The sequence below is a fragment of the Manduca sexta genome, chromosome 4 (genome assembly GCF_014839805.1).
Source record: "Manduca sexta isolate Smith_Timp_Sample1 chromosome 4, JHU_Msex_v1.0, whole genome shotgun sequence".
Lineage (NCBI taxonomy): Eukaryota > Metazoa > Arthropoda > Insecta > Lepidoptera > Sphingidae > Manduca > Manduca sexta.
The window spans coordinates 2,888,754-2,905,938 of record NC_051118.1 but is presented as its reverse complement, the minus strand read 5'-3'; the positions used below and the strand labels follow the sequence as shown (position 1 = coordinate 2,905,938).

General features: G+C 38.6%; 1 protein-coding gene across 2 annotated transcripts; it reads right to left on the bottom strand.

Moving 5' to 3' along the window:
- Window positions 1-195: 195 nt before the first annotated feature.
- On the bottom strand, window positions 196-15,822 carry LOC115445900 (ankyrin-1). 2 transcript variants are annotated; one of them, XM_030172391.2, is made up of 12 exons: window positions 15,490-15,822; window positions 14,019-14,124; window positions 12,274-12,450; window positions 10,820-11,037; window positions 9,730-9,902; window positions 8,645-8,826; window positions 7,781-8,000; window positions 6,347-6,490; window positions 4,621-5,365; window positions 4,139-4,332; window positions 2,982-3,233; window positions 196-1,960 (listed from the first exon to the last, which is right to left on the bottom strand). In XM_030172391.2, exons 1-12 carry the CDS (start codon window positions 15,554-15,556, stop codon window positions 1,142-1,144), a joined length of 3,297 nt encoding a protein of 1,098 aa, XP_030028251.1. In that variant the 5' UTR covers window positions 15,557-15,822; the 3' UTR covers window positions 196-1,141. The 2 variants fall into 2 exon arrangements, with proteins under 2 accessions (XP_030028251.1, XP_030028250.1); XM_030172390.2 differs by having other exon boundaries at window positions 4,139-5,365.
- Window positions 15,823-17,185: the final 1,363 nt, after the last annotated feature.

Sequence of the window (17,185 nt, the reverse complement as noted above, 5' to 3'; positions counted from 1 at the left end):
AATACCTACATGCTTTAACATTTAGTCGAGTAGATTATTATCATTATTATGTTGTATCTTTCCTGTTAGTCGAGTAGATTAGTTATATTATTATATTGGATCTTTCCTGCGGGAAGAGCCTACTGGAAAAATACAGCACAATGTTACATCTGGCCTGTGTGACCCAAACATGGAGGTAAAGTGAAAAAAAAAAACAAAAAATTAAAGTTGTTTTAATAACGTTGAAAATGACATCTTATTCTAATTTATTTTACATCTTTGTTTAATTCAATGTGTATTCCTGTAATTCATCTTTCTATTTCCTTAGTTTCATTGGTTCACTGATCGAGTCTTTTATTTTGCAATAGCAAAGCAGATTACATCACTGGTATTTTAATAATAAAAAAAAATTCCGCTCGCCTTTAAATCCAAGAGATAGGCAGAGGTGCAACCAGACACTCTTTTAAAATAATATCTTCTATAATAAATCCTTGCTGATATTGAGCAGAAAACCCAGTACCACATTTCTCAACCCAGTATTCGAACTTGGGAATGACAGCATAAACAGAATCTTAAAGCAATATTGTACTTTGCACGCAATACAAATACGCCACCGAGACAGTCTTTTCAACAGCATATTTTTTTCTTTTTTTATTCGCTCACGGCAGAGTGACTTCACTGCATCTGATGGTAAGTGGAGTGGGGTCCAATAGAATGTCGACTGACGAGAGATGATTACCCTTCGACAGTCGACACAATTATGCCGACCTGTTGGTACCAGATATTCACAGGTTAATCTCGGAACGCGACACACTTATGCAAGCCATACACGCTACGGTCTACCGGAGAGGTCATCTGTGCAGGTATGCCTGCGCAGGTATCAATTGAAAGTATTGATTTTCGATTCTGCGCCGGTCGCCTGCACAGGCTCAAAAATCTGCACAGGTCTATTCCCACACAGATTGCGGTCTACCGGCGCAGGCATACCTGCACCGGTGGACCTTTCCGATGGACCGTAGCATGTATGGCAGCCATTACGTGGGTCTCTATGGCGGGTTTTAACACCTTGGAATATGAAGCTGAATTATTGTTTGGTTTGTAATGGTTTATGAAAAAGGTTTCTTTTGGTTCGTGATACGTCGCATACATCAGTTCTTTACATCTACATGTTTAATTTATTGAGTATATTGTCTATTTTTATATTGAGTAATTCGATTGAATTCTGATTTTGTTTAAAACGAGAGTCAAGATGTAGTTTTAGTTCTGTTATAAGTGATTCTATGCTTTGCGTAGCGTTTATTTCTTCTTTGATGTGTTGATTTTTATTTTGTCCCTCCTCCTCCATTGGTTCAGGAGAACTGCATAGTTCATCTTGTTTAGAATTTTTTACAATGACTTTGTAAATTTCATCAAGTTTCGTGTTGTAAGTTTTAGAACCGAGCAATTCATCTCTTTGTCGTTTGTGTCTCAGAGCAATATCAAATATAGAGTCCCTCAGGTGTGATGGTAACTTATTAAAATATTTACACGACAGCTCGTTTGTACCTAGAATAATGCTCTTTTTTACTGTCTTCTTCGTTATAGGAAAGCAATAAGCTATAAGCCTGTTGCAGCGCAAAAAATTCTTCACGTTTTCGAGGAAAGATAAAAATTCCACTTGTTTTTCGGTTTTCCCTATATTGCCTAGAAACTCCAGGTTTTGTAAGTCGTTGACAGCCACACCGACCATCAAGTTCATGAGGACTATTGCAGTGAATATCAGGAAGCCTACGAAGACGACACGAACAGGGATAAGAAATGGTGTTAATCCTTCATTTTCTTTTATTTTACCCATGAGATTCTCATAATCAAATTCTGACGTCATCATCACCATGGTCTTGATGATGGCGGCGAAAGGGTTTTCAAACGGTTCCTCTGCATGGAACACGATCATAAAACTGAGTGAGAAGCCAATGATTAGAAATCCGAAGGTCAGGAGAACCTGAAAAAAGATCAGTTTAGAATAGCTGTATTGAAAACTTGTATGTATTCTTTAGGAAATGGTAAAAATAAAACTTAAGAGTTAATACCTATGATAAAAAACGCTCAAGTGCGAGTTGGTCTCGCGAACTGCAGGTTCCGTACCAACTAGCTTTTTTATGTTATACTAATATATATACGGCTTGTAGATTTTTCCCTTTACTTGTACTATAAGACATTGCTTCTTGTCTATTTTCACCATTCTAGGTTAATGGAAAGTACCCTATATGTTTTGATTCCCTTGTGAAATTTCAAAATATGCAGAAATATGCTATATAAACTTACACGTTTGATTCCCTTACAGTAGAACGCGAGTATTTAAGTTGATACCTGTACGCGTTGCTTAGACAGAGGGACTTGACGTCTGTCAACTGTCTAGACAGACAGACGGACAGACGGACAACAAAGTGATCCTATAGGGTTTCCTTTTGAGTTACGAAACCGTAAAAAGAGGGAAAACCTGTGCAGGCAAAATAGTTTACGGCCTAATGGTAACAACTTCCAAAAATTTTTGTTCTGGCCACGATGAAAGAGGATACACAACTATGGTTCCGCAAATCAGCTCGCGTAGTACTGTTAAGAAAAGTTAGCACGGGTATAAGGTTCTATAACAGTCTGAGAATTAATTATGGCATGCTTGAGAGTGTACGTAGCAATCCTATTTGTTGTCTAACTAGCTACTAAGAAACAAACCCCCTTATTCATAGACGTTTTTTATCTAAGGACGGAGTAAAGCTGTGGTAAGAAGTTTGTTTCTCATTGCTAACGGCATGGCAGCCTTCGCAGTGCGTAGCTATAGGACCGTTGTGATTAGCTAATATTGTTGTATCTCAGCTTTACTCCGTCCTTAGATAAAAAACGTCTATGAATAGGGGAAAAAATTTTGCAGTTTCTAAATACCCTATTTGATATTATGAAGTAACATATTTTCTCGCCTCTAAGAATGGTACAACTATTTTAAGTGTTTTAAGCAGAAACCTTACCTTAACCATGTTCAAAGATACCATCCTGAACATCGGAACATAGTATCCGTATGTAGGAGATCCGGATAAGAAAAACATCAGCTGTATCCAAGACAGAAGCATAGCTATTGCAGCTGCATTTCGGTACGTAATTGTGTCCGATGAAGACTTATTGTAAGAAATAAGGTATATGATTAAGTAAATAAGACACAATTTCAACCAGCTCTCCAATTGTGTCACATATTTCTTCGAGTACTTGTAATGAAATATCTCCTGTAACGAACATTTTGCTATGAAACTATACCGGGTCATTTTTATATTGCGTTACTAAATGAAACCACATGTTTATCTACTTGGAAATAACACGTTAAAATATGTTACTTGAGCCGTAGATGTAAAATAAAAATGTCTAAGTTTCGAACAAAATCAATATTTATGAAAGTAATTTAATTTTACGCGCCCTACTGCCACTACTACTCTGAGAGAATTAGTTGTAACGGCAACATTTCGCACCCTTAGAACTAGGGTGACCTATTTATTTGTTTATTTATTAGATTTTCCAGCAGACTTAACACTACGATTACAATCATGAAAAAAATTATAACTTATAGCTATAATGTATGTAAGCATAAGTTAGTAAAACTCAACATGTATTATGTAACTTATAAGTGATTTCGAGCGCAGCAAATAATACAAACAGACCGGAGGCGGCTAAAAGGGCTTACTTTTTCGTGCCCATACATAAAAAACACGCTGGAGGGCTTCTGGTCTTAAGATAAAATGTAGATCACATTCATTAAATATATTTTGAAATTTATTAATGCAATTATACTTAAAAGCGGCCATAGCCTAGTTGGGTGTGGAACGGACTGCCAAGACGAATGTCCGCAGGTTCAAATCCCACGGGCACACACCTCTGACTTTTCTAAAATCATGTGTGTTCTTTGTGAATTTATCGTTCGCTTTAACGGTGAAGGAAACATTGTGAGGCAACCTGCACATCTGAGAAGTTCTGTATAGGAATTCGAAGGTGTGTGAAGTCTACCAATCCGCACTAGGCCAGTGTGGTGGACTAAGGCCTAATCCCTCTCAGTAGTAGAGGAGGCCCGTACTCAGCAGTGGGCAAGTATATAATACAGGGCTGATATTATTATTACTATTATTATAATTATACTTACTTGTATAACTAGTAATATCAGTGGCCACCTTAATATTTGGAACCATATGTTTGAGGTTGGAGTGTAAGAAATGATTCCGTTCGCGTCATTGACGTTTGATGTGTTAAAACTAGTGCTGTTCGTATTATTGTCGTTTGAAGTGTAAGGAGTAGTCAAATTTGTGTGATTCGCTAAGAGAGTTGATAAAAGAAATCCTGTAAAAGATATTGCGAACCAGATGTATACTATAATCATACAATAAAAAAACGGCGACAGCGCTCTCCATTTCAACCAAAGAAAGCTTTGTATTAGAGGGTGAAGCAGCAATCTATTCTGGTTTTGTCTGTTTCCGGAACCGATGATTGCCTCTATCACACTCATTTGTTCAATTTTGTACGTTTTAGACTCTATATCGGCGAGAAATTTATCCCCAAAATCGGGAAGTAATATGCTGTAATCGACAGTTACTTTGCAGTTAGAATCGTGAAGATTTAAATCGTTACCGTGAATGCAAGAGTCAAACACTTCCTCCATGAAATCAGTGGGTTGCGACATGTTTTTCATGATCATATCCACAGATGTTTTTGTAATTACTTTTTTCTCTCTAGTAATGGCTGCTAAATTAGCGCCTTGTTTTAGAAGAAATATGACCACCTTCCGGCTTGCGCAGTAGCTTGCTGCGTGCAGTGGTGTGAATCCAAAATAATCAACTTCGTGTATTGTCGCTGCATTGAATTCGATCAGAATCTTTGCTATTTCCACATTATTTTTCAGGGCTGCTAGGTGTAAGGGAGTGATAACCATATTGACGCCACTCGAATTCATCAAGACGGAAGCGTTTTTTGTTAGAAGTAGTTTAACGCATTCTGGGTGGTTGTGCCAAACGGCAAAATGTATTGGACCGAATTTTTGTTTACAGTTTTCAATTTGTGAGTCTATTAGTTCTTTAGTGTCAGCGTCGTTATGATCAAGTAATATGTTTAATATATCGTGATAACCTCGTTTAGCAGCGACGTGTAATACATTCATCCCTTGACCCGTAGTTACTGTGATAGATGCTCCACATTTAAGGAGTTTTATAACACAATTAGTATGCCCATTGTCAACTGCTTTAAAAAGTGGGGTTTGGCTATGCATATTTTTGATGTTAATATTATTTTTGATATCAACGACGCTCAGTATCTCGTTGACGATATTTAGGTTGCCAAGGGCTGCAGCTAAATGGAATGGAGATTCTCCGTCATGTGCCTAAAATTAATTAATGATTATAATGGAGTTATGAAAAAAGCGGCGATAGCCTAGTCGGTTGTGGATCGGACTGCCGAAGCGAATGTCCGTTGGTTCAAATACCAAGGGCACACACTCCGACTTTTCTAAAAAAATATGTGTGTATTCGTTGTGAATTATCGCTCGCTTTAACGGTGAAGGAAAACACCGTGGGGAAACCTGCACACCAGAGAAGTCCTCTATAGGAATTTCGAAGGTGTGTGAAGTCTACCAATCCGCACTAGGCCAGCGTGGTGGACTAATGCCTAATCCCTCTCAGTAGTAGAGGAGGCCCGTGCCCAACAGTAGGACAGTATATAATACAGGGCTGATATTATTATTATATTGCAAAATTTTTACAATCGTTTGAAGTATATAGACAGCGGAACTGTATCTCTCAGGTATAAAATGCTGGAAGATGTAAAAGGGCCACGTAAAAGGCATGTTTAGAGTCGCGTTCCTATCCCGTGTATAATGCACCGATTAAACTAACACCGATTCACTTCGAAAGTAAATCAATAAAAATAATACCAGCCCTATATTATATTCTAGTCACTGCTGAGCTTCGACCTCCTCTACTACTGAGAAGGTTTAGACTTCATTTCACTAAATGGGCCTAGTGCGGGTTGATTTCACATATAAATCTTATTAACTAACTTAGGTACCCCCACAAGGTTTCCTCGCGATGTTCTTCTAAAGTTGCATGGACTGATTTTTCACGATTAAATTATGAGACAACCTGGTTCCTCGTCTTCTCGTGAGCACTACTACTGCCCATAATTAGGAGCATAGAAAACATGCTATGCACTGCGCTTTCACATTCCTTCATGACGATTGTTTGATGATGAAAGTCGTCTTATATTGAACAAGAATAACTGTCAAACCGGAACCTAATTTCGTATTACGGAAAGCATACATTCGTTTGACGTCAATCCTTGGGATATGAATAATATAAGTTATTACCAAAGCTAATGGATCCGCCCCTTCTGCCAGAGCGATACAAACTCCTGTACTCCAATTGGAGAGCACTGCTGTGTGTAGGATTGTCCTGCCGACTAGATCCACGGTTGTAACTAAAGCGTTGTGTTTGTCGTTTTTAACGAAAATCTGAAATTAGTATGCATTTTTAAAATGTTTAATACCAATACCCAGCTTCTGTAAGTAACGACAAACATGATTCAATTTTATTTTATTTTCTATTCAAGATTATAATACGCCTGCAGTGCTGAACTCTTGGATCAGGTCCAGCAGTGATATTTATGACTCTGTATCAGTCAGGAGTCTGGAATTTTTGCATGGTACAGTTGTCCCCCCATATCATATCATGGGACGGAATACATACAGGGGAAAGTGGGTACACCAGTTCCGGCTCTACCTACTACAGGGATAATAGGCGTGAATGATACTATAATATGAATAGATATTTCACCAAGTAGTTGTGAAATGAGTGTTTCTAAGTAACACTGGTTGTATGAAGCCTTTAAAGGAAGCTGCCTGAGGTGTCTCCTTAATATTTTCATGCTGAGACCCCATTTTATGTACAGCAATATGTTCCCGAGGGTACGGAAAGCACTGTGCCAAGCTAGTTTTAGCGACTATTCCGGTTTAGTCAGGATAGCGTGAGACCGGTACGTATAACACTGAATTAGGCCTAGGGAGCTTTTATTCAGTTTACCGTTATGGGTTTTGATCGAAATCAACTTATCAGAATACATTTGTTTGCCAAAATCATCATCTTGTGAAATTATTGGTGAACAAAAATAATTGACATTTCAAAATGTAAACGTGCCTAAAACAAAAATACCGTTCCTTAATTTTTCTACTCTGAGTTCGATTATATATTTTTAATATTTTTTTAATACTTTTAAAAAAAATTTAAACTAAAAAATGCTTGATGACGTCACACATACAGTTAAAATGAAGTTGTTCCTTGGTTCACTTTACTTTTTATTAAAAAAAAACTAAGGCACTGTCATTTACCAATGTCAAATGTCAATATTACAATAGGTCCGTCATAGTTATTGCCAGAGACCAATAAACTAGATTATTACGTTCAATCTTTCTTTTATACAATAGGTCCGTCACAGCTGTCACTTTCAAAAGAGAGAGAGAGAAAGAAAGAAAAAAAACTGTCACCTCACTTCTTGTTTTTCTGCAAAGCTGAGGTCACTACGTCTCGAGCCGTATATGTGACGTCATTTGGTGCTTACGTCGTTTTAGAATAAAACAAAATTCAAAGTGGAAATCATGAATGAAAATATCTGAACGGTGAAAAAAGTTAAAATATGTGTCTCATAATTTTAGATCTAGTTTCATAAAATATAAACATTTGAGTATGTTGAAAAAATGAAATGTCGATTGTCATTATTTCAAGACGATAACGCGAATATGTCATACCTGTAGATGCTTTTTTAATTTCTTCATAACGCAAAGATGCAGTGGCGTCAGTCCGTCTTGATTCTGGCTACACACTGACGCTCCAAAGGCCAGCAAGTCTGTTATGGCTTCAATACTTTCCACCTCTACCGCCGTGTGGAGCGGAGTATGTGATAATTTTATTTCATTATTACTGCTCGCAGGATTTGTTTCAAGTAGTTGGTGGATTACATTCGCAAACCTAGAAGGAATTCTCAGTTTTATTCATGTTACAGTAAAAAAATAAATAATTCATTTATCGGTATTTATCAATATTGTAATCAATATTTTTTAGTAAAAAAAATCTTATTGACTATAATCGGTTGGTACACGCTAACCGTAGTAGCTGTTGCTATCGAGTCCAACATCAAATGTTAGGTCAATGAATGCCTAATTTGCCCGTTTTTTTTTCTTCCTAACCGAATTTCGGCCATGGCGGCCAATCTCGACCAAGGTGATCAGCCAGCTAATCAGCCAAGTATGCTGGAGATATTATAGTGCACTAGTATGTGCAATACACAGGTGCTCCCTCTGTTCCTTCACTCACATATTCCGGTGAGACGACAATCCGACATGACCGGAGAGAGATCAGATGCAGGACCAACGGCTTTACGAGCTTTCTGGGGCACGGGGGTATCAATCACACCGCTAATTTCCTGATTCAGTTGCGACTGAGTAATTTTTAAGATGAAAAAATCCAGTCACAATTATTTCGGCCCTACCCGGGATTCGAAGCCAGGACCTTAGCACGGTCGTTGTACTCGTAGCGTGTAGAATTACAACTACTCCGCCGAGGCAGTCACACTTGCCGGTTACTACCTACTTCAATATAATATAAAATCTTACTCGTTTGGATTTATTTCTCGGCCGCAGTAATGCATGAAGCCGACCACGTCTAGCGGCGAACGTCCCTTGTCGTCGCGAGCATTCGGGTCCGAGCCTGCAGCGAGCAGGAGTCGCACGCACTCGTCGCGAGCATTCACACTTGCCGCATGTAGCGGAGTCCAGCCCATTAGTATCACCGGGAGCTGCAATATGTAAGTATATTTATGCACTACGATTTGAAGGATACGTATACGATAGTTATCCGTTTATGTATCCGAATTTGTTTATACTAGGTATGGTAGGTTACGACGAATTGGGAACTAGGCGAGAACTAGCATTGGTAACATACTTGTTTAAGTTAATACGTGGCAAGATCGACGACCCCGGTTTGCTTGAAGCGGTGAAGTTTTCCGTGCCTGACAATTACCTAGGTAGGAGGAGACGACCGTGGCTGCTGGTGGTGCCGCGTGGAAGGACCAATTTGCTTAATAAGGCACCTATCACACGCGCCTTGAGCACGCTTAACGATGTTGCAGAAAAAATTTATATATTTTTGTGTACTCTGAGTGATTTCACTAAGATATCTCTATATTTAATTTGTTATAGTACTTAGTTTTTAAACATTGTTAATATAGGTTTAAGGATAATTTTATAGTATAGTATAAGTAAGTAGTATCATAAGAAAATCAACACTACTGTATTAAGGCTACCCTGTAAAAATAGTTGTTAAGTGGCAAATAAAAAAAATAAATACAAATGTTTAATTCCTGAGCACAACAGTTCAGGCTTTTATAAACATTGCCTAATAAAGTCTTGTGGCGTTTAATTTAACCCAATGCAGTATGTGACGCAAAGTATGTCAGTGTTCATTATACGTGCCTGAAAAAGTAACCCCACCACACCTGATGGTAAGTGGAGGGGGGTCCTATATAATGTCGACTGACGAGAGATTAGTCCTCAACAGTCGACACAATTATGCCGGCCCGTTGGAACCGGATATACACAGGCTGATCCCGGAACGCGTCACACTTACATTGGCCTGTATGGCGGGTTTTAACACATTTTACGGTGGTTGGTACCCGCTCGGATATAAAACATGTTCTTACATCTTTTGAGAACCGATGCCTGCCTATGATTTCTTCTAACTCTTCCAAATGCTCGGATGTAACTTCGCCCAACATACAACGTTTATTAGCCAAATCTTGAAATTGACTGTTATTAGCTCTTATTTCTTCTAGCACGTCCTGAGACAACGGATGTTTTATTTTGACCCGTATGTCTGAAACAATAAGATGCCACGTTTATAATATCAATGTTTCCATTATAAAAGTATATTATCCAGCTGGATACAGACCACCTCACACATGGTGTTGTTTTTTTAAAGTACAGACCCTACAGACACCCCAGGGAAACCTGCGAACGGTATACTGGTTCCCCCCGGCTTGGCGACTGCAGGGCCCTGGAGGAAGAGAGGAAGAGGAGAAATAGGGGAGGAAAGAAGGGGAAGGAAGAGGATGTATTAGGATGGAGTAGTCCCTTATAGGAGTCCCTCATAGGCCTCAATGTGTACTTACAACCATGAGGTTTACACACTTAACTCTGTGCCTAGGGCCGTGACAAATGTCCCCCGTGCATGAGCGTGCATTCGGTGTGGAGACTGAGCGCACAACAATTGCCTTGGGGGGTGGGGGGGAGGGTTCACATGGTATTAAAATCCGCCATAGTGCCCCCGTAAGTACCTGTGTTGCGTTCCGGTATCAGCCTGTGTATATCCGGTTCCAACATGCCGGCACAATTGTGTGAACTGCCGAGGGGCAATCATCTCTCGTCAGTCGACATTCTAATGGACCCTACTCCACTTACCATCAGGTACAGTAGTCACTTTGCTGTGCCCGCCTTAAAAATATCTCTATAAGAAGGCATACTCGTATGTCTATGATATATTTCTTGATAAACTACCATTTTATTAATCCACCCTCCACTGGTTCTAACGGGCCTCTATTACTAGAGGATTTATGTTGAATCTCCTACACAGACCTTGTTCGAGTTAACAGGCTTCATATACCTTCAAAATTCTTACGTATGTTGTTTTCCTTGACCGCTACGCGAGCGATAATTGTCGAAGAATATTTAGTAAATCATCACATTATTTGCTTAAAATTTTAGGAATAATATGGGGATATAAATCGAGTATACCTTTAGGGATATCAAGAAGAAGCGCAACCTGGGCGATGTTTCCCTCCCAGGCGGCGAAGTGCAGCGGCGTCCTGCCGAACAGGTCGTAGCACATCAATTTGGCGTGCCGCGCGTGCAGCAGAGACAGCGCCTCGCCACCCGCGAGCGCTGCCAGGTGGCACGCGGAGATGCACCCGTCGTGGCACACCGCGTTGGGATCCGCACCCTGCTCCAGGAGACTGATAAAAGCTTGAAATGAGTCGGATTTTCATAATTAGCGATGTCAAGAGGATGCTTATAGTGATACTGCTTACTATACAGCGCGTAAGATTCTTGAGTATATTGTCGTTTTTATACGTACGCAGTGACTTTACTGGTGGTAAGTCATTTATGTGAGTCCGCCTGGATAGGTATCACCGCAATGTCTATTACTGCCGCTAAGCAAGTGTGTAGTCACTGTTGTGTTCCGGTTTGAAGGACATTGTAGCCAGTGTAACTACTGGACATAATAAGATATAGCATCTCATGTCTCAGTATGGCGAGCGCAGTGAAATACTAAGAAATATTTTGTAATTCAAGATGTTGGATAGTGTTTTTTCTGTTGATTGGCGGTCGTATCGCTTACCATCAGGCGAACGGCAAGCTCGTCTCGTCATTTCAAGCAATAACAAAGTGACTCCACTGCTCTTGGTGGAAAATAGGGAGATGTTCAGGTATTAACTTATGAGAGATGATTCTTTCTAATCGACTGTCCTGGCGGTTTGTGACCAACCATAGTAGTTCTTACAATTCTACTGTGATACTACAATTCTACTGTGATCGCTATCCAGACGGATACAAATATCCTACCAAAAGCTATTTTTAGTATACTATAGCGTATAATAAAGAACTGTTCATTTGTATCAATCAAAGCTAAGTATAGGGAATCTCTGTGAATCGCAATTTACGTTAAATGTATACCGCTTTTGGAGAGCTAAGGGACCGTTCAAGTATTACGTAACGCAATTATTTTAGCTTTTTTAGATCTCTACTGCCTCATGTAACGCGTCGTAACGTTTTCCTGTACGCCCCGCCCCCTCTCCAAAAGTTACGTAACTCTAAAGTGATATTTTTTTCTAATATTCTAATTATGTCACGTGAAGTACGGGAAAGTTGCTAAAATACCTTTGTTATTATTTTAAAATAAAAAAAACAATGTTACATAACGATACGAACCCTGCCGCCCCTGTAACGCATCGTAACGTTTTAGGAGACCCCGCTCCCCTCCAAATTACGTTACGTAATAATTGAACGGTCCCTAAGCTGATGGTATACGAGGAAGGAAGATATCCACGGCTAAATATACTATCTCGATATAGTTGGGTTGCGATGCGACTGCCGAGCAGAGATTCCTGTTTTGAAGAAAAGTAGATGCACTATTGTAGCCTGTGTCCCTTTGGAGATCTTATTAGCGCACGAGTCTTGAGGAGTACTACCTTTGGACTTCTTGATCATCTTTGCGTTTGATAGCGTCAAGAAGTTTGGTATCGAGTCCTCTTTGAAACCTCTCATTACGTTTGTTGCTTTCCAGCGTTGAGTTCTTTGCCAACCCAGGATCTTGAGTGTGGCCATCACAATGGACTTGGACTTGTACTTCAACTTTGGAAGGAGATCTATGGAAAAAAAATTATAAACTGTTAGGTACTTAACTCGAAATTCTAGCTGTAATTTGTGTACGGGAGCGAAAGTGCCTCGTCAGGTGCTGTAGCCGCAGGGGCGTAGCTTCCGCCGTATCAGCTTTATCACTGATACGGGGCCTCTGAGCTTGAGGGCCTCTTGGCAAATACATACATTAAACTAACCGGGCGCTCAAATGATCGCACTGCTCTGAAGGACCTAGTATGACAAGCTACGCCACAGCATAGCCGAGATGACTCTCTACTAGTGTCTGACCGAAATTGGTTTTTACAACCGAAACCGAATTTCAGTCGGATACTACTTTCTACAATCGTTATCATTAACGTTATATATAGGAATGGCATCTCCTAGCGACAGGCTTGTCGTATGGAAATACACCATTATTAACTACGATTGTCGAAGAGGATCTTGGCAAACATTTTCAAACATTTTCATAAATTACCTCATTTATAATATTAAGTTTAGTTTTAATAGTAAATACTATTTATAGTTATTGATAAAAGTATTATATATGTATATTAAATCACAATATTGTTTATTTCCTAGTTTTACCTCCTATGAATAATTCTGATATGTATCCTACTAATACAATAAATGCGAAAGTTTGTGAGGATGTATTTATGAATGTTTGTTCCTCTTTTATGAAAAAATTACTAAACGGATTATTAGTAATATTGGGTATACATCAGAATAACATATAGGCTACAATTTATAATGATTTTGTGTAATTTGGTCATAATATAACGATACGTATCAAGTAAGTCGGAAAAAAAATTGCTATCTTGGCGTACGCTGCCTAAACCGTTGGAGTTAGACAAAAATCACGTACCGTAGAATTGTTTGTCTTAAGTAGTTCTAAATAAAAGTTTGCGACAGAATATATCTACCTTTTATGTGGAAGCTACTACGACCGAAATAATGAGCCATAAATTACTTATATTCCGGAAAACTTCTTTACGCGGGGAAAACCGCGAGCAAAAGCTAGTTTTATTAATACAAGGAAAACAAACTGCAACATATATGTATAAAGTACTCTAAATTGACACATTTAATAATATATGCAATTGTAAGCAGACGAGTTGAGTAATCAGGCTGCACCTCTGCCGCTACTTCGACAATAAACGCGGGAAACAACTTGCATGCATGTTTACGTTTTCCTATTCATGATGCATGTGAGTAAAACCGTGCGTGCCCCTTACGTAGGACTGTCATCTCCTAAATTGTCGACATGGCAAAAATCCTGGACATTTTGGTGAAACATGGAATTTTCCCCGGGCTCCTCTGAAAAAATATATTTTGCAACAAAAAAAATTGATATAATTTTTATTCTTATACATGCGGGTTATTATGAATAATTTTTTAACTACAATTTAATATATTTATCGCTTATCTATAAGAAGAAATGGATTTTCTCTGATGACCTTCAAACTAGGTTGAATCTGGGGAATTTCGGAAGGATGGCAGCCCTACCCTTACGTAATAGAAATGCAGCTATTTGGATAAACATGCGGTACCCTCACCAGTTTAGCATTGTGTGACTTACCCCGTTTCGCACTGACTACTAGAAATCGAGTTAAGATTATCCTTTCCACTTGTTATCACCTCTTCAAGCTCCAACGACACATCTTCGTGTTGTAGCAAATTATTTTCTGAAAATAAATAAACAAAATTTAATTTCACACACACACCTGCGACAATGACTGAACCTGCGGACATTCGTCGCGGCAGTCCGTTCCACAACCAACTAGGCAATCGCCGCTTTATAACAAGTTTGAGTAAACAATAAGTTAGAAATTAAAGAATTGTAATGTTTGTTAAGGATTTGCCATTATACTCAACATAAAAAGAATTATATGTTTGATTAGAAGTTGAATCTTTTACTACGGCACCTGTCCTAACACCGTACAGTCCATTGAAAAGTTACATTTCGATGGACTAGTAGGACAACGCAGTTATAACAAACTTTAATTTCGCTTTTACCACATGCGAGGTAATGAATACATATTAGATGGCCGTTTAAGTCTTGCGAAATTAAATTTAATTAATTGACTGCTTCAGTGGCGTAGTTGTACTGCATGCGCGGTACGACAGCGCTATGAGGTCCTGAGTTCGAATCCCGGTTCGGGCAAAGTGATATTTGGGTATTTTCGCTTAGTATCAGCTCGGAGTCAGGAATTTGTGCCGATATGGCGATAGGCTTGCCCCCTATCACATCATGGGACGGAACACATTTGGCGAAAAGTGGGTGCCATGGATGCGCCTCTGCATACACCTTCGAGGATAAATGCGTGATGTTGTGTGTGTGTGTAATATTCTAAAAAAGTAATTCGAAGCTAATTCTATAATATAAAAAACGATCGCTGAATGTCTTGCCAAGTGCAAATCTCGAGATCAGCTGAACCGATTTCGCTAATTCTTTTTCTATAATATTCCTTAAAGTACGGAGATGGTTTTTACGGAGAGAAAAAATTAAAAAGAATGCCTGAAAAAGTCTATATACAACACTTTTCTATATTCCTATACAAAATATTCGTAATAATACTTAAAAGTTAAATTGAACTTTAACACCATACCATAAAGTTTAATTGTTAGTGGAGGGGTTGCGGGAAGGCAAAACAATTGAGTGACGTTAGTATCGTATAAATATTAATGTCAATATGTTGACTGTTAGGCGATACGAAGTTCGTCGGGTCAGCTAGTATATGTATAATACTAGCGAACCGCCCCGGCTTCGCACGGGTGCAATGCTGATACTAAATACACTACAGAAAAACTGTGAACGTTGTATATAAAAACATAGCGGCCCGCTCTGGCTTCGCACGGGTATAACATAACAAAATAACAGTATTTCTCCACTATTTATAGGATGTTTTTATACATACAAACCTTCCTCTTGAATCACTCTATCTATTAAAAAAAACCGCATCTAAATCCGTTGCGAAGTTTTAAAGATCTAAGCATACAAAGGGACAGAGAAAGCGACTTTGTTGTATACTATGTAGTGATTACCATACCTGACGATTCCTCTTCATCCTCTCCTCGTTTGCATTTAAGCATATTAAACAACGTTAACTTATGCATGATTTTAACAAGTTCCTCTTCATAAATAGAGCCCTGTTTTCCTTATGGCGTATGATCCAATAAATTATAACTTCGTGACAGATAAAATGAAATATACAATAATATATTTTGATCTAGTATTTATACTATTGTTACTTGCTAGGGTTCTCAACAGATAATGTAAATACCAATAGTACTTACAAAACAACACTTTACTAACTACGGAAACACTTAATAAACACACTCACACAAACAAAAACACAAACACAACAGCACGTGAATTAACACTGCAATACTCAAGTACTCAAATACAATACACAGCATTCGCTTCAATATCGCTTGTAGTTATCGTTCTCGATTGCGTCTTATACATCACTGACTTGCACACGGCCGCGTGCATTCCTTGTATCGGAGCTACTTTTATTTAGTAAGAGTAAAATTGCATAAAAAACCTTAGTCTAAATGACATCTAAATTTATATTAACTTACATCTAGACCTAAATATTTAAATTCATAATTAAAAAACTATCGCCTCTATTCATAAACGTTATTTATCTAAGGACGGAGTATTCCTGTGATAACGAGTCTGTTTCTCAGCTTTGTTTATCTGACAGCTTGCTGTTTGTTCAGCTTTGTTGATCTGACAGCCAATTAGATTAAAGTTGTATCTCAATATTAGCCAATCACAACGGCTCTATGTCTACGCACTGTGAAGGCTGCCATGCCGTCAGCACTGAGAAACAGACTTGTTATCACAGCAATGCTCTGTCCTTAGATAAATAACGTTTATGAATAAGGTATATGTACAAAACTTAATACGTAACAATAATAATCAAAGTATAATATTTCAATTAATGGTGTAATATTATTTGTAACCTCGAATTGTATAATTGTATAAATTAATAAGCGTCAACAAACGGCCGAACGGGTCAACGGAATTTTTATATTAAATAGCTAGCGCATGACATAGTACCCCAACCGGTTAGGCTGAGCGGTAGCTGAGGGTGGCCGAATGTTCGCGTTCGGGCGCCGTTTGGCCTTCGAGCCTGACGGTCTACTTCGAAAAACGAAATCCGTAGTTTCGGATGACGGATCGCACGTTTTGTTACTGCGAAGTGTTACGGATTCGATCCGTTCATTGCAATATTTCAGTCATGGAATTTGTAAGAACTTATAATTATACTTTTTAAAACCATCTGCGAGAATAAAGTTTAACTGATTTCTTAAAAAAACCGGCCAAGTGCGAGTCGCGCACCGAGGGTTGCGTACAAACCTGTAGGTAAGTAAATCCTCATCGTGACAATCGAGTCATAGTTATGGTATTTTTATTGCAAAATGAAATCCTTAACATTACAATACGGAAAGCTGGAGGAGCATAAATTAAAGATATAGCTCTAAAAATTAAGGTTTTCGGAATTTTTCCTTTATATGTGCTATAAAACCTTGCTTCATGCCAAGTTTCGAGATTCCAGGACTGGAAGTACCCTTTAGGTTTTGATTCCCTTGCGAGTAGTTGTGAGTTTGAAAATATGCGGCTTAAATTGCTGTTTCTTTTGATTGCGTTGACATAGAAGTTTGATTTTGTTACAGCTTAAAGGTATTATAGATCTGAGTATTTGATGTAAATTTCAGCTTAATATCTCTACGCAT